This window comes from Lycium barbarum, chromosome 12, assembly GCF_019175385.1.
Source record: "Lycium barbarum isolate Lr01 chromosome 12, ASM1917538v2, whole genome shotgun sequence".
Lineage (NCBI taxonomy): Eukaryota > Viridiplantae > Streptophyta > Magnoliopsida > Solanales > Solanaceae > Lycium > Lycium barbarum.
This window is the reverse complement of record NC_083348.1, coordinates 93,217,742-93,240,478: the sequence shown is the minus strand read 5'-3', so window position 1 is coordinate 93,240,478 and position 22,737 is coordinate 93,217,742. Positions and strand designations below refer to the sequence as shown.

At 33.3% G+C, this 22,737-nt stretch overlaps 1 protein-coding gene across 1 annotated transcript; it reads left to right on the top strand.

Moving 5' to 3' along the window:
- The first annotated feature begins 8,638 nt into the window (after nt 1-8,638).
- On the top strand, nt 8,639-11,076 carry LOC132621538 (SCARECROW-LIKE protein 7-like). Its single transcript, XM_060335852.1, has 2 exons — nt 8,639-9,687; nt 9,811-11,076. The coding sequence occupies exons 1-2, from the start codon at nt 8,886-8,888 to the stop codon at nt 10,647-10,649; spliced, it is 1,641 nt and encodes a 546-aa protein (XP_060191835.1). The 5' UTR covers nt 8,639-8,885; the 3' UTR covers nt 10,650-11,076.
- The last annotated feature ends 11,661 nt before the right edge of the window (nt 11,077-22,737 follow it).

The window sequence follows — 22,737 nt, the reverse complement described above, 5'->3', positions numbered from 1 at the left end:
AAAAATTACTAAAAACTCACTCGAAAATTGAGAGTATTAAATTTTACCACAATAGTTTCATTAGCTCCCGAAATATTATAAAATGAAATTGTGATTTGTTTCTAGTGGAAACTCTTAGATAGACAATTTCTATAGGGTATAGGCCTCCCAAAAGGTAACAAAGGTGTTCAAAGGTTTTCTTGAACCAGATAGAAAGACGTCATCGAGTGCAAAGGCAAAATAGAGCTTGAGCAAGCCGAAGGCGATCCTCATAACTACACGTAATGTGATCGTTTGGCATAATGCTCTAACGATGTAGTTATAGGACGCTTCGAAATTCTTATTCAAGCATCCTGATTAATCAATGTCAATAATGACGCCTTATCTTTTTTTTTTTTTTTTTTTTTCTAGTAGTTCTTACACAAGCAATTTGCAGGGAAAATTAATCGCATCTCTGCACAACGATTGGTTTTTTCGTATGCGCCTCACCCTTTTCGCCCAATCTTTCAACTGATGGAAACCTATTCTTATAGAATAGTTTGAAATATGCCTTTTTTTTTCAAGAATATCCTACCTTTTATTGCAAAAGAAGGGTCCAAAGAAAAAAGTGGTAGGCTGAAGAACTATTGAACGCTTTAATTGGCCAAAAATTAGACATACATCTCAAAATATGAACTCACAACGTCCAAATCTTAAACGCGACACTAGACAAGAGTTGGTAAAAAAAAGACTAACAGGACTGAAGTTATGAAATGTTGAACTAGTTCTAATATACGTTTGGTCTTTACTTGTATTCAGCTACTCTTTCCAATTGAGTTGCTTCCCGTTTGAAGTAAACGAAACCAGAAAGAAACAAAACGAAGGTAGCGGGCATGGTTGGATATACAGTTGAAGGTGACCTTACATAACTTGCCTTGCAAGATTTAAAGTTTCTAAAAAAATATCGATCTTGGACTATACTTAGTCATAATTTATGTCTTGTATCATCTACAGTCTCTGCCTAGACTTTCTTGCGTGCCTTATATAACCAGAGATCAGTCAGAGACAGGCTGTTAGCTTTAGCTTTCAGGCCAGCTCTTGCCAGTGATCTCAAACGAAAAAAAGCTACTACAAATCATACAAATTATTATAAGCGTTTAAACTTAAGGGGCGCATACTTTTCTTTGGTGCCTCCATAATTTGATATGACGATATTATCATACAATATTTGTTTAATATATTGTTCAAAGATATTGGTGCTCCACATTGGTCGACCGACGCACCGGCCCCTCGACATTCTAGTTTGATGAATTTATTTGTCTTCTCTTTTCTAACTTTGGAGGTGCATTAACTCCTCGTATGTCCGTGATCAATCATCTCGCGCCATAGACAAAAATGGAAACCGTAAACATGAAATCTAAGATGAAATTGAGTGGCTACCTACCAGCGGATTTATATATTTTTGAACAATCCCGAACATATATATTTATAGATTGTAAGTTCTAAACCCTGTCAATGTAAAATCACCATCAGGTCATCTTCACATGTTGTAGCAGATAACTTGTCTTATTTTGAAAATTCTGAATCTCATATTTTAAGAAGACTTATATGTAGATCTCTTTTGGTTAACCTCACGAAAAAAGTTACACTGATGATGTATATAACTTAACCCACATTTATATTTAGTATCCGTTATTACAAACTGAGGGCTCAGATTGTTATAGTATTTCATGTTGGGTAACACCAACATTCTGTCTATAACAAGGGCTAGGGTGATTGGTCGGCATGGCTAGAGAAGGAGTCGTGATCAAAATGGGCTTAGTTTAAAGATAGAGCTATGCCCTTGTTATGCGCTATAGTTTTTAACATGACAATAAGCAATTAATCCTAACATTTCACACTAACGATTTTAAGATTTGGAATTCACAATTAGATGCAGAATTCAAATATCAACTACTACTCCATATGAATTCCTCTTCCACTGCTTACGGACCATACTTCTTGAGAAAAGAAAAAAAAAAGGTCATATTCAATGATGGGTGTGGCTGTTATTGTCACTAGGGCCTAGGCTTTGTAATCTCCCCGTCAAAAATATCATGTACCGTTGCTTTCTTCCCAATTATGGTCCCCTTCTTTCTCACTTTCCCTTTTCGTCTTGCGGCAGATAGGGCCCAGTGGTTCCTTAAACGGGCCCAAAAACCGCCCAAAATGAACGTAACACCAATTCAACGTTATCAGATCATCTCCCTTTCTTCACCACTTTTTTTTTTTTTTATCTTTTTCTTTTTTCACAACCTTTCATTTTTTCAATCACTTTTCGCTTTCACTTTTTTCAACCCTCTAGCCACAGTTTGACCAATAGAGGTACGATACCAGCTCAGAGCCGACTCATTTGCTGACGTGTCCACATGTTGTACAACTTTCTTGGTAAAAAATCTACGGAAATTTCACACATAGCAGGCAAATCCAGTATCAAAATTGAAATGTTTACAGTGGTTCCAACTAGGATACTGCACTTTCTTATGCTACAACTCGGAGGATGAGCAAAAGTTGCTACATGAACCATTATTATTTGGTTTTCTGGAAAACGATAGGTTCATTTGCCACTAAACAGTAGTGCAGTAAGACTGGAGTCATGAATATTGGAGTCCACTCAGCCAAACTTTCAAAATATAAAACGATTAGGAGACAATATGTAAAATTTAGGATTTCGTTTTCATTGTTTTTTTAAGTTGTCAAATATTCCTAAGATGCGAATGGAAGATGATGCTAAAGATACGAAACGCTTTTTTCATTTGACTATAGTAACTGAGAGCCTGTTTGGATGGGCTTATGCCTATAAGCTGTTTGCAGCTTATAAGCTAAAAAAAATAAGTTGGATAGTCTAACTTATTTTTTTTGGCTTATAAGTTGTTTTCAGCTTATAAGCTGCTTTAAATAAGCTAAGTCAAATGTGCACAATTATTTTTTTGAGCTTATTTTAAACATAAAATAACTTTAAGCTGGCCAGCCAAACACTCAAAAAAGCTGAAAACAGTTTATAAGCAACTTATAAGTCAATCCAAACGGGCTCTAAATCATTAAGTGTAATTAATTCTTCTTAGAGTTAATTAACTCGTAGGTAAATCTAATATTTGAACTTTATAGTTGCGAGTTCTATTACAAGCCAATTGATTGGCTGGGTTCAAGCCTATCTTTATATACTAATTTGATATATTTTTAAAAAATATCTAGGTCGAATGAATTCACAGCTGATGCACTTAATTGGTTTGTCCCAGAACTAACTTGTTCTGTTACAAGCCAATTGATTGGCTGGGTTCAAGCCTATCTTTATATACTAATTTAATATATTTTAAAAAAATATCTAGGTCGAATGAATTCATAGCTGATGCACTTAATTGGTTTGTCCCAGAACTAACTTGCTCTTATGTATTTCTCTGTCTCAATTTATGTGATACATAAATATTTATAATTTATTTTAAATCTTAAGTCGAGGGTCTCTCGGAAACAGTCATCCTACCTTGGTAGGAGTAAGGTCTGCGTACACTCTACCCTCCCCAGACCCCACGTTGTGGGATTTCACTGGGTTGTTGTTGTCTTAAATTTCAAAAGTTGTTTTTTTGTTTTTAAACTTTGTGTCTAATAAAAGTTATCATATAAATTGAGACGGAGGAACGAGAACTCATCGACGTTAATAGAAACGAAAGAATAAGAAATGGCCCGAACCGGAAATATCAGTGCGAAAATAGGTGAAAAACTGAAACACGAAACGTGATGAAGAATATAGTTTATTGCCGTTGAGTTTAGAATGAATGAACGGTGAAGATCTAGTCCTGCGTACATCCGTAAAGATCGGACAATTAATAGAAGTCACGAGACGGCGATGTGGAAGAGCCGTATATTGACGTGTCATATTCATATATGGAAATAAAAGTAGGGCCCACAAAGTTCCCCGAACAGTGCGGGAGTAAAGTCGAGTACACGTGGAAGTTAATGACATGGTGTTATCATATCACACAAAAGCGGGACCCACTCCATACTGACGCCACGTCATGCACGACTTAGCCACTGAGGACTATGTAGAGCTTTACATCATTGCATTTCCACTACTATTAGATTTTGTGAAATGTCCTTTTTCAATGAAAATTGTATTGACTCTTTTGACTCCCGCCACCTCATTTTTAAATTGTCCAAAATATTATATGGTAACAGCCATGTTGAGCAAATTTACTTTTACATTTATGGTAGAATAAGTTTAAAACAATAGTCTGAATTAACAATTTCAGATAGAAATCACGTTGTGTGCATTTTGTTGCAGTTTTGCTTTCACAGCCAAGTTTGTTGATTAGGGACTTCGTATCACCAGATGATGAGTATTCTTCTTTTGAACTGTTTATCTTTTCCACATTAAAGTTCCCTACTATGATTAGTTGATGCGTTAAAATGTTCCTGTTTGTGATGACTCTTAATTTGTTTTGTTTGTTTGTGAAATAAAAGAAGGGTAAAATAACAGTTTTTGTCGGGATAAAGAAGTGAAATTAGAAAGATAAAGTAGCTTCTAAATTCACTAGCTGTCACCCCCATTAAGCCCGCTAACCGGGTTAACCCGGACCGGACCGGTAACCGGTTACGGAACCGGCCGGTTTCGATTAAAAAATTGGAATCGGCCACCGGTTACAAAACCAAAACCGGAACCGGTCCGGTTCAAACAGTCCAAAACCCTTTTTTTTCTTTTCGTATAGTATATATGTATTATAGTATTTATTAGTACATTGTAGGTATATTTACATATGTTATATAAGTTTATAAGTAAAGTTTAAATATTTACTGACTAACAGGCTAACAGCAAGTCAGCAATACAGCATATACGTGTATATACTTGAAAAATAACTAAAATATATTAAGAATATACTTATAATATATAGTATATGTTTAAGTATACACACACTATACTTAAACATATAGTATACATACATACATACATATATATATATATATATAGAGAGAGAGAGAGAGAGAGAGTATATATATATGTTTAAGTTATACTTATATGCTATATATTATAAGTATATTCCAAATATATTTTATGTATACTATATATTCTTAATATATATTATATGTATACTTAATATATTTTATATGTATACTATAAGTATAACTTAAACATATACCTAAATTAACATCAATACCTAAATTAGGTGTTTCTTCCACAAATGTTTCCTCATTAAGCCCACCTCTAACAATACCACTACTACTACCGGCACCATGTCTAAATCTCTTTGCCATTATTAAATAGAATTAATTTAAATCACAATCAAATAAATCACAAGAAAATAAATTGCAACAAATTAAATTGCGTAAATTAAATTGCGAAAAATAAAGATAGAGTTGGAATGAAGGTACCAAATTGCCGGATTAATTTCCAACAAAGTGAAGGCGGCTAGAATTGCAAATCCACCAAAACTACTTCGGATTGTTGCAAAATCACCAACTCCACCAACAATATTATAATTGGTGTGGATTAAAATGAAAATGAAGAAGGGTTTATATAGGGTTGGGGAATGGGTTAAAGTGTTAAAAAAAAGAAGTTTGGGGGTTGGGGGGGGGGGGGGGGGGGGGCAAAAAATGAATTTATGGCCGTTTGGCAATGGCCATTTTTGCAAATAGACCGTTGCCAACGGTCCATAAGCCCAGCAGCAACGGCTATATTTATAAAAAAATAAAAAAAATTAATTTCACCGGTTTAACCGGTCCGGTTCCGGTTTCAAAAAAATCGGAACCGGACCGGTAAGAAATAAACGGTTAACCGGAACCGGTTCCGGTTCCGGTTTTACCGGTCCGGTTACCGGTTTGAACCGATTAAACCGGACCGGTTGACACGTTTAACCCCCATTTTTCATTTGTCTCATTTCACGGTAAGAAGATAATAGAATTTTCGTTGCACGTTCATTCATGTTCTTCCTTACACTTGAGTCTAGAAATTTAACTTCTGACCAGTTTGTTTTATATAATTAAATGGTCAAATGTGAGCACATTTTTAAATATTAAGATTGTATTGAGATTAAAACGTCTAAACTAAAATGTATATATGAATATTAAGATATTGTATTAATATCTGAATATCAAATAATTAAGATCATTTATTTTCTCAATACCTGAATATATAAAACTTGTCTTTGTTTTAAAAATCATGAATAAAAAGTGAAATAAATATTAATAAATCTAATACTGTTTAAATAAAATATTTTGAAAATTTATACGGTGGTTGATGGTGATAAAAGCCACATGGGGTGGTTGTGAGTGTTGGCTGAGTTTGGTGATGATATTGGCTGATGGTTCCGGGTAGTAGCTAGTAGTGATGGTAGCTAACAATAGCGGTTCACGATGGTAGTTGATGGTGTAGTTGGTTGTGGAGTCGATGATTATGATAACTAATGGTGGTGATTGACAATATATAATAATGGTAATTGTCGATAGTGACTGATAATTATATATGTTGTATGGTAATGTTAGTTGGTGTGATGATCGTAACAAGTAAATTATTGATGGTGATGACTGATTGTTGTTTTCTTTAAACTCTCAGGAAAATCCGTAGTCGCTACATATTAGACACCTTAATTTGACTAGGCACGAAGTTTAAGAGATAAAGAGAGACATTTGAACGTTGTGGTCCTAAATTATAGATGTGTGTAATGTACTAAAATGTCCTTTAAATTTTGTGGTTATAAACTTGTTATGTAGAATGTTTGAATTGATACTAAAATGTCCTTTAAATTCTGTGATTATAAACTTGTTATGTAGGATGTTTGAATTGATAACTACTAAATATCGAAAGACACACTTTTTTTTTTGGATAAACTAAAAAGTAAAAAGGAAAGTAAGACACAAGTTGGGACGGAAGGAGTATCATTTGTTTTTTAACCTTGGGAACCAAACGAAAAAATGTGAATAAATAGACCTTTAAGCGATAGAAACACACAACTCATTACTTAAACATTCATCAATCACAGAACAGAAAAATAAAGGTTTCTCTACGGAAATTAATTAATTTTAATAAACATAAGTGAAAAAGCTCTTTTCTGTTCCTTAAGTTTTTACTTTAGAGTTTTGTTCTTTTCTCTTTTCGCTTAACTGTTGATTTTTCTGACGGGTTGATTAGGTTGGTCTTAGGAATCAAGTCTATTTCGACGACTCTGTGCCCAAACGTGTTTCGAGCTCCTCCTCTCATTTTATTTTTCGAATGATTGAAGAATATATAGATTTCAAAGTTGCATAAAATTTATTTAGATAATAGATTGAAGTAGGATTCTCTATCAAGTGTTATACTAGATGGACCTTATTGTTTACTCTTCTAAACTGATGAATTGTGCTAAGAGCTATATTTAAAAGATGTTATCAAATTAAAGTTTTAACCAACTGCTGTTTTTATGTCAGAGACTCTACTAAATGACGAAGAGCTGGAGTAGTTTTACTTTTTTAAAGTAAAAAGAAAATGTAAAATTCAAATCCAAAGAGAAAAAAAATAGGAAGTCACTTTTTACGACACTATTTTTATTTTGAAACATCTCAATTAACAATACTCTGTTTTATACTATATCTTTAGAAATTTATTTCATTTTAAAGAAAAATTGAAATGTTGATAATAACATATTTTTATTTTCTCTTATCTATTAATAATATATTCATCATATATTTACGCCATTCGTTTATTATATTTGACCGAACAATGCAAAATTTAAGCAATTAAAGAAGAATTTTTGCATATAAGCTAGATACATCCTTTAAATGAGTGTAGGTGAGAGGTTCCCGTGCCCTTTCGTTTAAATAATTGTTGGTGAAGGTCCGAACAAGTCATGCCATTAAAAATAAATTAAAGATATTAAAATTAAAATATGTTCAAAAAATATATTTTTCTTTTTAGGACGTATTAAAAAAGAATCACGCAAATTTAAAATGGAGAGTAATACATAAGTCAATTAACGCACCCAATGGTATAGTTTGGTGTTCAATGAAATAGTTGAAAATTATGAGGTCTCAAATTGAAATTGAAGTTTTAGCGAAAATACTGGAGGTGATTTCCTGGCATCTATCTAAGCTAGCATGTGGTCATAGATTCTAAAAAAAAAAGTTTGAAAATTTAGATTTGGGTGAAGTTTTTCAAATTTTAAAAATGTATTTGACTATTATTTTCAAAACATATTTCACTTTTTCTTTTTTGAAAAACATGAAACATGACTTATATCCCTAAGTTTTAAAAACTATCGAAAACACTCATCCGTACCAAACAAACATACTTGCTGATCTCAAATTATGCAGAACATTCTTTGATGACGTTCATTGGCATTAACACAAATCATAATCATACCTACGATTTGACACCAAATTAATATTTTTATAATAAATTAGATAATACGTAACACGATATTTTAATAAATCTTGAACTAAAAATAGGTCTGGAGCAGAATTCGTGATTTGAATATTTGGTTTTCAAAATCTCTCAAAATTCTATGGCCAAACGGGAAATAAATTTGATGGATAGATTTATCCAATCTTTGTATTGGTAAAAGGCAACAAATACCTTGTAAAATTAATTGAAGCGCACACAAGTTATCCGGACATCACGATTATTAATAAAAAGTAATAATTTACATCTTGAACCAAATACTCATACAAAGAGAAATTGTTAAAATATAGTGTGACAGATGAAGCTACTTAAAACAAAACTTTGTCCTCCTTGTAAGGCTGAGCTTTCGTGAATTAAAAAGCTAAGCACTTCTCACACCACACTACAGTATCCCCCCTTTTCAACTCACTCTCTCCCTTCCCTCTTCCTTGGGCTACTCTTAGTCCACTCAAATTACTTCCTCACCAATTTCTTGCTCTAATGTATAACTAGTCTAGCTTAGCGAGATTTGGAGTACTGGAGAATGGCCTATATGTGCACTGACAGTGGAAATCTAATGGCAATCGCTCAACAAGTCATAAAACAAAAGCAACAACAAGAACAACTCCAACAACAAGAACAGCAGCAACAACAATTCTTGGGTAGTGTTAATCCCTTGTGCTTAAGTCCATGGAGTTCAACTCACCAGAACTTAACTAACAGCCCCACTTTGGGATATGGACTTACCGGCCCGGGTTTTACCGACCCATTTCAGGTTACACCAGATGGAGCCGAACCGGGTTTTCAGTTTCCCCACTTGGAGCACCACTCGACCGGGTTTAGGTTTGCTGATTTATGCGGTGGACCGGGTGGTGAGTTTGACTCGGATGAGTGGATGGAAAGCTTAATAGGCGGTGGAGATTCAACTGGAAGTTCTAATCTTCAATCTGGTTGTGACGCGTGGCAGGGTCTTTACGGAGATCCGTTCTCTAGTTGTCCAAATCGAGTCAGTATAGGTTCTTCTCCTCCTCAAACATCCGATCTCAATGGAGTTATCTTTTCCGAAACACAGAAAAATGTTAATCCCTTACAACCTCAAACATCTCAATGGGTCCCACCATCTCCAGTTATTCAACCCAAAGTTGTATCAGTTGACGTGCCTTGTAGTTCCCCTGAAAGTAATTTCTCTTCAAAACCGTTGTTGAAATCTTTAGTGGAATGTGCAAGGCTTGTTGATTCAGACCCTGAAAATGCAGTAAAATCTTTGATTTTACTCAGGGAATCAGTTTCACAACAAGGAGATCCAACGGAGCGGGTCGGGTTTTATTTCTTAGAAGCTCTTTACAGTAAGCTTTCGTGTGAAACAGAGAAAACTCCGAAAATCTTTTGTACTACTCAAGAAGAGCTTACTTTATCATACAAAGCGTTTAACGATGCATGTCCTTACTCAAAGTTTGCTCATTTAACAGCTAATCAGGCTATTCTTGAAGCAACTGAAAAAGCAACGAGGATTCACATAGTTGATTTTGGAATTGTTCATGGTATCCAATGGGCTGGTTTTTTACAAGCTTTAGCAACTAGATCAGCTGGAAAACCTGCAAGTGTTAGAATCTCAGGGATTCCATCTGTTGTACTAGGTAACTCTCCAGCACCTTCACTTTTAGCTACAGGAAACCGTCTTCGTGATTTCGCGAAGCTTCTAGATCTTAACTTCGAATTCGAACCGATATTAACACCCGTTCAGGAGCTAAACGGGTCTAGTTTTCAAATTGACCCGGATGAAACCTTAGCTGTTAATTTCATGTTACAGTTGTATAATTTACTGGATGAGTCAAATGTTGGTGTTAAAACTGCACTTAATTTAGCTAAGTCATTGAATCCAAGTATAGTGACATTGGGTGAGTATGAGGTGAGTTTGAATGAAGTTGGATTTCTACAACGGTTCAAGAATGCATTGAAATACTATTCGACAATTTTCGATTCGTTGGATCCGAGCTTGACCCGAGACTCACCGGAGAGAGTAGAGGTAGAAAGACTGATACTTGGCCGGAGAATCGCCGGGGCAGTGGGGCAAGATGAAGGTGGAAATAGAAGAGAATGTATGGAAGATAAAGAACATTGGAGAGAATTAATGGAAGGGGCTGGTTTTAAGGCAGTTACTCTTAGCCATTATGCAATGAGTCAAGCAAAAATTCTTCTTTGGAACTATAATTACAGTTCATCGTATGGATTGATTGATTCACCACCTGGGTTTCTCTGCTTGGCTTGGAATGATAAGCCCCTTTTGACTGTTTCTTCATGGCACTAATGCGAATTATGTGGCCTGGTTCTGTTAATTAGATACTTGTTAAGTGCTTAATTTCAATTTCATTGCTCGCTGTAGAGTAAAGAGCTAGTTAGTATAGAAAGATGATATTTTTGAGCTCCCTAGGATCTGGAACAAGCAAGTTAACTTTTGCAGCTTGAATTTCAAGATTTAGCCTTCTCTGTTTATATGAATAGTGTACTCTCTTTAGTGTCTTGTCTTTTGTTCTCAACTTTAGTTTCTAGGTTTTGTTTTTGTTTCTTTCTTTTTTGGTGTCACTAGGTGGAAATCGACTGTAATTGTGCATATATTTTGTGAATTATTGATGTATAATTAGTTAATTGATTTTAATTCCAGGTTCCAACTAGACAATTCAAGTGAGTCAGAATGAATTTGGTCTATTATTGAGATGAGTATGGTATTACATAAGCATTTTGTTACTTGCACGATTAATAAAGCTTTGATGGACTAAACGACTAAATGATTACATGAGGTTTTAGTGCAATGGAAGAAGGTCCTTTTCTATCAGGTTCTGCAATGGAAGTTCCATTCACAATGACTTTAAGCAAAAAACCTGTGGGCTAGAGAAATAAAAACAGCTTTTTCTTGAGCTGCTGCCGTTTTCTTTACTAATTTGCCATATCCTTAATTTAGGAAGCCTTACACTCTAGTAAAGTCATTCCTTTTTAGCAAGTCCTGTATAGTAGTGTAGTAGAGTAGTACTACACTTGATTTACGGCAATGCATTAATGGCAGTCCCTTTCACTCTGAATTGAATTCAGAATAGTAACTTTTACTCATCACCTATTCAGTTTCTGTCATGATGTGAGGAAGCAGTAGCAGCAGCTGATGAAGAAGAGCCGTGCTATTTTGCAAAACTAGTGGTGGTAGGGGGCGCAGAAGAGCCGTGCTATTTTGCAAAACTAGAGGGGCCTAATTATTTGACTGATTCCCCAAATTCAGAGTCTGAATATTGTTTGCTCTAATTTTGGATCATCTATACTGCGCTTTGATTACTATTGGCTCTCTGAATTGCTGAGGAAGTCGCAGGACAAGTTGCATGATGGGCCATGAGTTTGTTAGTAGTAGAAAGTTGGAACACTGGTGAAAGGCATATTTAGCTACCAAGAGTCCATGGATTTCATTAGAAAAAATATTAATCGACAAGCACCCAAAAGTGTGGCTTACTGATCAATGAAATTAGAGAAAATTATTGGAAATTAGGTTCAGGTTCTAGAAAAAATAAAGATTTAGGTGATTCTTGTCCATCTAAATTTTGATGAACATAGTTTTTGATGTATAAATTGTTGGAGGTGGTAAGTACTTAGTAGAACAATTGGCTTGTGCGCGGACAACATGCAAGCTTTGGCACTAGAAAATAACGGTAAAAATTCCAAAATTGTTTTTTAAAGTATGATCAAAGGCATTACTACTGTGATAAAGTTAGGTGGTCTTCTAGTAGGTTATTTTATGAATTTAGCAATTAGCATTGTGATTCAAGACTTGAATGGGATCAAAATAATTTGGGCTGTTTAAAAAGAAGTGGGCTGATGAACCATCCAAGACTCCTAATACGATCCAGAGCTAATTAATTAGATTAGAGATAAGGGTGAAAAAAACACTCTAACTATCATTTTTTTTTAGTTTCATACCTACACTATCATAAGATTGAGAAAAAACATATTTGAACTAAATGTGTCAATTCACTCTCCAAAAGTCAAGTGAAGCTGAAATTTTCTCAAAAAAATTGTTCACATGGCATAAGTAATGCTATGGTGACACCTATATGGAAATTAAAAAATAATATTTTTTTTTTTATAAAAAAACTGTATATTTTTTATTATAAAAAAACTGCATTATCTTTTTTAAAAAAATCAGCACTTAAAAAAAATAATCTTTGTAAAAAAATATCAAAAAATTTAGAATATCAGAAAAAAAAATGATTTAAAAAGTGGAAAAGTGATCTTTTTTTTTTTTAAAAAAATAACTTTTCCATTTTTTAAACTATTTTTTTTCTACAATTTTTGGTATTCTTTTACAAAAATTATTATTTTTCAGTTTGTTTTTTAAAATAAATAATTTTTTTAAAATTTTCATGTAGGTGCCATTGTGACATTATTTATTCACGTGGACAATACTTGATAATATTTTTATATAAAATGGAGAGTGTAAATCACATGTCATTCAAGAATAATTAAATAATTTAAAATATATTTTATAAATTAAATAATGATAGTTTAAGTAGTTTTTTCAACTTTATGATAGTTTAGGTATACCAGTAAAATGCCTATGTTTAGAAAGCAGTGAACCGTCCAGGACTCCTAATACGATCCAGAGCTAATTAATTAGAGTATGGATACTCTGTACTTTGCTGGCAATAAGACTGCTAAATATTACCCAGCGCTTATAGATTAGATTATTATATAGGGTACCCTGCACTTTCCACTAGAAAAAGTTGGTCTGACAATTAAATTAAAAAAATGACAATAGTGATGACGAGCTTCGAGAAAAGTGCCTACTTTAGATTGAAGCTAAATCTGTTCTCTATGTAGTTTTCTGCAAATTTTATCAATTTTCTAGAGCTCGCATTTCGAGAACTGGTGAGTGTGGGAGTGGTACTCACAAATTAAAAACAAAGTCTTGAAAAGACTTGTGGCTGCACATTTTACCCTTTACTTAGAGAGAAGACATTTGGCGACCTGGATTAGCAGGTTTACCTACGTTTGATTAACGAGGATGGACACGTGCATGACATGTTGCATTCATGGTCCCAGGACGTAGGTAGTGTGTTTTATTTATGAATTTAAATAATTTGGCACAGAAATTACTAATCTCAGAGCTGGTGTTAAGGGGTCCGTTGGGTAGGGTAGGTGCCTCTGATTCAACGGTCGACTGGTCCAACACTGTCAAGACACCTTCTATATTTTCTTCCTGCATCTTCCTTTTTCCTTTATCTTTGGTAGGGTAATCATAGAGTTCAACCCAAAAGTAGAGGGGAGTAGTCTGTAATAACTTTACCTTCCTCAAGTATCATTTGCAAAGATTACCTCTTTAGTTAGTGCTATGAAGTTCCCATGGTGCTATTTAAAGACTATGGCCCCGTTTGTCCATAGATAAAAAAAAAATAAAAAAAAAATCATTTTTTTTTTGAAATTTTGGAGTTGGAGTTGTGTTTGACTATAGTTTCTGAAATTGTAATTTTTGGTAAAATGTAGTTGTAAAAAAGTGAAAAAAGTGAATTTTTTTTTTCGAAAAACAAGTTTTTTGAGTTTTTGATATTCTGAAAAAAAGTGAAAAAAAAATTCGGAATAAAGTAAATAATTCTTATGGCCAAACGGGGGATATATATGGTTAACACATGTAAGTCTTACTGAAGTTCTATGAGAAGGAAAAGAAAATAGTCGATAATGGACTCATGACCTGAGAATTAAATGTACAAATTCTATCTCCTCATCAATTTAAGGATTTTTTGGATCATAATAAAATGATTGAATGGGTGAATTACTCCATTCTTATTCATCCACCATGAGTTTGAATTGTAGATTTGAGAAATATTTCGGAACGATTTATTCTCTCAATGAACTTAATTTGTGTGAATTCGAAATAACTAATGAACTTAATTAGTGCAAATTCAAATTAATCAAACTACGCCTTTTCTTTCTAACACCTCTTAAAACAGAGCTACCATTTTTCTTAGAAAAGACAAAACAATATCCCTAATACCAAGAACGTAAACCTTTTTATTCGGCACCCATCATTATAAGAGAGCAAATGCTTTTGGTACTTTTGAAGTGTTTATAACGGGTGGAAGTACCACAACGATTTTATGCTGAACTTTTCATATATAAAATTTGACGGTGGAATAATAATTAGAAGATCACTTATAACAATTCATGAAAATATAAGTCGAATTTGCAACACCATCTAAGTGACCTGCAGCTAGGGCGTGAATGGTTAGGTTCGGCTGGTTTTTTGCAAAAATTTATACTATATCAATTCAAAATTAAACTTTTGAAAACCGTCCCAATGAGATCGGTTTATCTTTGGTATCGGTACTGTTCGATTAATTTTTGGTATTTTTTGAAAAGTCACCTAATGCAATACAAAAAACAAGGATTAAAAAGTTATGGAAGAGTAATTGTACTAAAAAAATTAGTTAAAGAATTTGCAATATGAAGTTTTATGTAGTTACTACCATTGCTATGAATAAGAACTTAAAAATTTAGAAAAAATATAAACAAAAAGAAGAGGAGGACAAACCAAACCTTTTCTTCTTTTGGAGCGGTTGATGATATTATCATGTAGGAGTGTTCAAGACTTTATTATGTTGTTTCAATAGGGTCGACGAGTAGGTTTAAGTTTTAGTTATAGTCCTCTCCATTTAAATTCATCCCAAGGACAAAATATCTAAAGCTATGTATTATAATTTATGATACATAAAATATAAAATATATTTCTACATATGTATTTATTCGGTTAGGTATTTTTTTATATAATAAAAAACTCACACTAATTATTCGGTACGGTTATCGATTTAACTTAAAACCTTCGATTTTATTAAAAAGAACCTAAAAATAGGTTCGATACGATACGGTTCGATCGGTTCAATCGGTTTTTGAAAAACCATTGACACCCCTTCCTGCAGCATACTGAAGAATTTCACCATATATAACGACTTCGATACAAAGGATTTCATTGGGCCTAAGAATGTTGCTCAGGTTCAACTGTTGAACGGCCCAGTTTGTTACCCCCATTTGGTGGAAATACTGAAACAATTTGACCAATTCCTAGTAAACCATTTCGATTGCTTTTGAGAAACATTTTGAAGTCGGTAATAGACGTATTCCGTATTTCACTTTAAATATTTCCTTTATTAGTTTTTGACCTTTATTTTTGCCACATTGAAATTGAAATAGCGGACGAAATTTAAAACAAAACACTTAATTTTTTTTTCTTTTTCAAACGTGTCAAATATTATCTATGGACATGCATATCTAAACATGGACCGAGTGTAGTAGTCTGATATTGTTTACTTGGGTCAGCTTTAGTCTGATATTGTTTGTTTTTCTGTTATTATTTGTTAATGATGAGGTACTTAGCTTTTTAAGTTTACTAGTAAATTTGTCCGCGCTTCGCGCGGTTATAAAATTAAACATCAAGTAATGTTTGAAGAGATCAGCATGTTAAGTATGATCTTCAGTCTGTTGTTCCAATAATTAGCTCCAAAATTCTCAATGTAGGCATTTCACATAATTAGTCTACAACGCTTTCATGTCATATTATAAGATGTTTAGCTTAAAACAATTTGGCTAATCATGTTAAAAAGAAATGCAATTTGTAAAACATAAGACGATACTTTTTCGAAATTTGGCATCCTATGTTTGATGTCTTAAAAGTACTAGCATGTTTGTAATTTGCTCTAAAACACAATTCTTGTTCAACTTTAGTTTCAAATTGACTACAACAGGAAGATACTTAAACTACATATCAACTTGCTATAACTTTTATCTTATTCCCTATCTGCTCCAGCAACAGAGAGGAAGAAGGGATACATCGAGCTAGTGAAGTCATTAGCCGGTCTCCATGTCTGACTCTCTTGCTATTCTTGTTTTCCCAGTCTTCGTTGTACTTATTCAACAGAATATCCTAAATCTTCCACCCGGCATCGTGGTTTGGCCTTTTCTTGGTGAAACCATGGTCTATTTGAAACCTTACTCAATCTGCGAACATTGTTGGAGAGTTAATGTAGGATCACATTTCAAGGTAAACTCTTCCAATGAAGCCCAACTTCGTGCTTTTCCCCCCTTCAATTAGAAAAAGAATGTATCTTTAATCTTTGTCCTGAGAGTCCAAACTTGTGGGTAGAAAAAAAATACACAAGTCAAATTTGTCTCGATAGCAAACAATAGTCAGTAGATGCATTCTGTAGGAATGAAAGGAAATAAAGCGACTTACTACTTGGAAGGGTCCTGAAAAAATCAAAATTCTAGATTAGCTATTAATTTTGCTCTTCACATGGCCATGAAACTTCATCGGTAGCCGTAAATTTGGCAATTTACTTCTTGGAGGGGATCGTCCTGATGTTGTATTACAACTCCATAAGCACAATGCAAAGAAATTTAAGAAGTATGAAAATAACCTTTGTTTAACTGCATCTCATAACATTGTAGTCGTCCTATGCCTTCTTTTGCTGAAGTATTCAACAAAAACATCAGAAAGCAACGCATATCAAATGGAAAATATTTCTATTAGATGAACCGTCGAATAGCAGCTGAATACTTAATTAAACTCTCCATTATACTTAATTAAACTCTCCGTTAAATGCTAGGTTTTCCACAAGCAACAAAATTAAAGCAAGGAGTAAAAGTAATGGAAACACTAACGCCAACAACATTATCAGTCAAGAGTCAAGTATTTAAAAAGTGCCTTGGAAAATGCTTTGTTCCTCTCATAGTCTATCGTAATCAAGGCTGGGGGTTGCATCTTGCAATATCATTAGCAACAGCTGAGAAATATTAAATATGTAATGTAAATATGATTAAACTTTAAAGTGGCTCCACCAGAAACAAAAATGTTGCTGCAGCTATCCTAATTAATGTACCTTCATTGGATTGGAGGATATTTTGAGAAAAGAGCATCAGATCATGCTAACCAAATCTTAAAGAATATCTAAACATGACACGGGAGAAAAAGTGAACTCATAATTTATTAGTGAGCCGCATAAATGTGCATATAGAGGCTAAAATACAAAGGCATTACTGAATTAAACAGGACCATATTCATCTATGTATTTATGTGGATCACTGTAACTCCTAGTTTTATTTTCTCATACTATAAATGAATGAAAATAATAGCCCAGGCTGCCCAGCAAACTAGTTCCCTAAAATAGTTCAAATAGACTGAATAATATTAAGAAGTTGAAAGGTTCAACCAATAAACCTTGAATTATTAAGTTGTGTAATAATTGCCTGTAAACATCGTTTTCCTCCTATTTTTTGGGATTTTGAACTCTAACTCCCAAATCATATACTGGGTTCTCGCGCATATCCAATTCTAAGTTCAGTTAACATTTCATTATATTTTATTTCAACTTTCTGCCAAGAAAATGAAATAAAAACATTGAACAATACAAAAATACAAACTGACACTATGCAAAGAGAAAAGAGCAGAAAGAAGGATAACAAACTTAAAAAACAGGAAGTTATTTGCAGAACCTTCCATTGGATCATATGAATGCAATTTAAAAGCTAATAATATAACAACCGGACCGAGGAAGTGAACTCCAATCTTCAAGTGTAAAAACTTGCAGCGAAATTACAAAGATGCCTATGATACCCGCAATTATTCCCATAAATAAACCACTTTTCAAAGTCATTTTCCCTACACAAAAAAGAGAAATACAAAGTGAGAATATCAGATTCCAGGAATTCTAAGTAATACACTTGTTAGTTCTTGATCGAATTAAAAGTAGAAGTTACCAAATTCAAGATCAACTATGTGAATCTAAATTAGTCACTTATTTGGCGCAACCAATGGAGTATATAACTATTCAAAGAAGATGAACAAAGAAGGTTAAAGAGAAAAAACTTTCATTCTATTAGATTAGGACACGGGGATGAAAGTAGTTGCGTACCGGTGGAGAGAAAACTCTTGCATCGGCTTCGACCGAGAGAGAATGGAAAGAACTCTTGCAGAACCATTGATTTCTTCTTCGACGTTGTGTTGGAAATGCAGGCAAGTTAAAGAGGTCTTTGGGTTTTCCAATTGACGGATTAGGGGACTGAAACGACTGTTAGTGGCTTGAATTAGTCGTGACTGTTGATCTTTGGTGTGTATTAAGGAGAATGAAATATTTAAGGGAAAATGCAAAAAACCCACAAAAAATAAATAAATAGGAATCCAGGCCTTAGAGAGGTGCCAACTCAGCCTGTGCTATTCCCAGCCTATATATATATATATTGTTGCCTTGTCAAATACTCCTGATAAAGATATCTGAAACTTTCTTTCACTGCAATACTAAAATGGTTGTAAGGTAGACTGCCAGGCTTTCTCTTTGAATATATATGCATTTAATAGGTAAATAGAATATTAGCATATTACAAGCCGTAAAAATACATTAATAGTGATACATTCATCTTTTATACTTTTGATGATAGTGTATATAAATTAATATGTCATCTATAAGAACTTGACAATGAAAGTCAAACCTCCAAATATAACAATGAAAGCTTGTAGGAATTCTGCTTCAACCAATATTTCCTCAGGATTCAACCTGCAAAAACCACGTATCCTACATACCAATCAACATCCATAAATTGATATATTTTCAGTAGTTATCGAATTAAAGAAACGACTTTCAGTTAACCTTTAGAGTACAAACCGCTATATTTTTCTTGAAAGGTAAAAGATCGTTATTATCTATACTCTCATAGTTAGCATACATATTATTTGAAAGTTCACTTAATGGAAAATTAACATATAGTAGTCCAAAAATAGGAACGGGGAGCTTCTTCACAACCTTCGCCTTCTTCTTTGTGGGAAGATTTATTCGACGTTGGCTTCTTCTGACCGTTTCTTCTTTGCTTATAATTATTCAATATACCAAACAACAGATAATCAATGCGCCATACATGTAATACAAAACCCCTAATCTTAGAATATAACAAAACGCAGCAGACAATAAAAATATTTCTCCCCTAAATCGCTGAAAGATCAAATGAGCATAGTACTACTCTATGTCATGCATAATGTTAATTAGATGACCAAATCTGAAGAGGAGGCACCAAGCAGAATAAATAGAAAATAAACAATGGATACCTAGAAAGATAAAAAAAAAACTTTATATAGAGCCCCTCTATGGAGAAAGAAAGCAATTCAGTTTTGTTGAATCTTGTATGCACTGTAACATGAACACAAAGTTATAAGCTATCAGAATTAATTCGACTTTTGTCGTTCAAACTTAGCTTGAAATGTCTAAGAACTTTATTATATAGAGGAAGGGAGAAAAGAACTGAAATGTAATTGGAGTTGTATCTAAACACTCTTGGCTTAAAGGAATAAAAGCAAAAAAAAAAAAATGAAAATTCAACTTTGAAAGGCTCTTTGTCGTGTAACTTATAAAAAGCTATAGTTTTGAAGAAAAATAACCATTCAACTTCTAAAAGGCCCTTTTTCCTGTATTTTTATTAAAAAAAAAAAAGCTATAGTTTTGAAGAAGAATAACCATTCAACTTTTAAAAGGCCCTTTTTCCTGGATTTAAGAACAAAACTATTGTTTTGAAGAAGAATAACCATTGTACGAACCTTTCATTCTTAACAACGTTGTTGATTGTTATTAATTACACAACCATGATAAGATATTTACAGTTTTATTTTGAAAAGAGTTTTTTTAACTAAATTCATTTCCGAAAAGAGGGTTCACTGATTAAAAAAAAAACAAAAAGGGAAATTGCTTGCAGACCCTTGCACTACGTCATATGCATGTATTTTTTGTTTAGAATTACATGTACTAAAGAACAATTGAACCAAGGGAGATAAGCACCAACCTTTATAGTGAAAACTTAAACAAAATCCCATAAAAGCTAACAATTCGTGCAATGGGGTTTTCATTTTCAATACTGCAAGGTAAAAAAAAAAAATAGAATTAAGAGACACGTTCTCAAAACTAAAACGCAAATTCTTCAAACAATACTAAATTTAGAAATTGTACCAAAATAATTTATTTTTTTGCCAATTTCTAATGGATTGACATAGGCTGGTTATACTAAATTAGTTAACTCGCTGGTAGACTGATAAAGTAAGACACTATTAAATCAACAAATTAAAATAGGAGTATATTTTACCCACAATGCAAGTAACCAAAACTGGGGGGAAAACACCATCTGTAGTTAATCATAATAGACAAATACAGAGTTAATCCCAGTACACCAACAAATAGCACATAAGAGGCGCAAAATAAATTAAAAATTTGAAGAAACAGGTGAATTCTCAATTTGTATATACAAAAAAAATATCAACTGATTAGTTGAGGATAAATTTAGTACTACCTTAAAGTTAAGAAAAGGGGAAAGACCTGCACCACGTATAGAGCTGTCAATATGGGCTTGGTCCGCGAGGCCGGCCCAATCCAACCCTTTATTTAGGGTTGGGCTAAGATTTCTTTGGCCCATATAGAAGTGAGGCTCAAAAGCCCAGTCTCTCTTGGCCCGTCGGCCTCAAGGGTTGGGCTGAGGCCAGAAAAAAATAATAAATTAATTAATTTAAAAAATAATACAAATAAATTAAACAAAAGGATAAAAAGTAATGAGAAAAAAGAATGTACTTACTACTAAGTAGTAAATTAGAAACTGGAGCATTACTTTTTAGTCTTAGAATTTATATTATGTTTAATTTCTTTTGAATGTGATTTGAATTAGTGATAAAAAATAATAATTTATATTTGTTCTCATGAATTTTTTCTTTTATGATATGGATTTGCGCAAGAATGTGTGATAGAATATTCTATTTCATAATGCAAAAGTTTCATGTTTAAATTGTACCAAAAATCACTTAGAAAATATTATTTCGGAAGACGAAATAACTTAAAGGGCTGGCCTGTCCTAGCCCGCGGCCCACGTAGGGCTGGGTGGGCTGCCATTTTTCCGGCCCTTCAACTAAAAGGGCCAGCCCGTCCTAGCCCATTTAATTCTTTGGGCCTTTAGCCAGCCCAACCCATTTTGACACCTCTAACCACGTATCATCACATCTGCAAGAAAAAAATCAATGTAAAATTGGCAATTAGGGCATCAATGCCACTAATCATCTTCATGATTACTCAAATAGAGATGTAAAAGAGACGAATAAATCAACTTCTTCGACACTCATTATGCAAACTTTAGAGTCTAAATTTTCAAAAGTGGGAAATTTGAGAAGGAAATTTTCCACAGGTGTAACGAATCAAAACTTCCGGTCAATTTGAGAAAAGATTTTGAAAATTGATTCAAAGAATTTACTTATTACCTTCGTGTTTTCACTGAAATCTGTGCAGCCTTTGATTAACTGGGTCAAGAAGTTCATTTGGTTTCTTTTCTGTGCTCGATAGTTGAATTTCATTGTGAAAAGAGATGAAGCGGAACCCTAATTAAGAGGACACATCAAAATAAGAGGTGTAGTTTGGAAGAGGCGCGGGGAGTTGGAGAGAATAAGTGAACCGTTACAGTTGCAATTAGGGAGCGGTTTTGATGGGAAAATATTAATTAATTTTAAAAAGGCAATATTTGAGTAATATGGCAAAAATCTGAGAAAATAGAAAAATAGGTTTCCTGGACTGTGAGGCCTGCCACATCAGCAGGGCCTATGCCCTGCTTCATATATTTACTAGACGGCTTATGCCCGTGCTGTGCACGGGCCCAACATTTTAGATTATAGTGCATCTATGTGTACGTAGTTGTCTTTGAATAGTGATTATATATATATATATATATATATATATATATATAGTATATGTTATGTTTAAAACATGATTAATATAACATTGTAGTTTGTGCTCCGTATCTAAAATTTTATTATATTAATGTTTGCTACGAATACAAAATCGGCAAATTTATTAATATTTTTTAAAAGAGAAGACTTGTTGTAGAAATTGATTTTCTATCTAAACGAATAAATACTATTTTTTAATTGTTGGTAAATATTCTCGGTTTAGCTCATTTTACTTGTTATGTTGTCTTTTGCATTAAATTCTATCTTATTTTAAAATATAAATATTTTAAGTATATTTAATGAACATAATAACTTGATTTTGTCAATATGGGATACTATGTTCAAAACACGATTAATATAACATTATAGTTTGTGCTCCGTATTTAAAACTTTATTATATTAGTGTTTGCTACGGATACGCACGGTATTTAATATGGGGCCCAATTTTTTTTTTAATATTGTTTGTTTTTTTTAATATGGGATTCACTTTTTTTTTTAAATATTACTTGATTTTGTTAATATGGGGTTCACTTTTTTTTTTCCCGTGAGTTTGGATGTACCTTTTTTTTTTAAATATTGGATGGTGTTTAATATGGGGCCCACATTTTTTTAATATTAGTTGTTGTTTAAT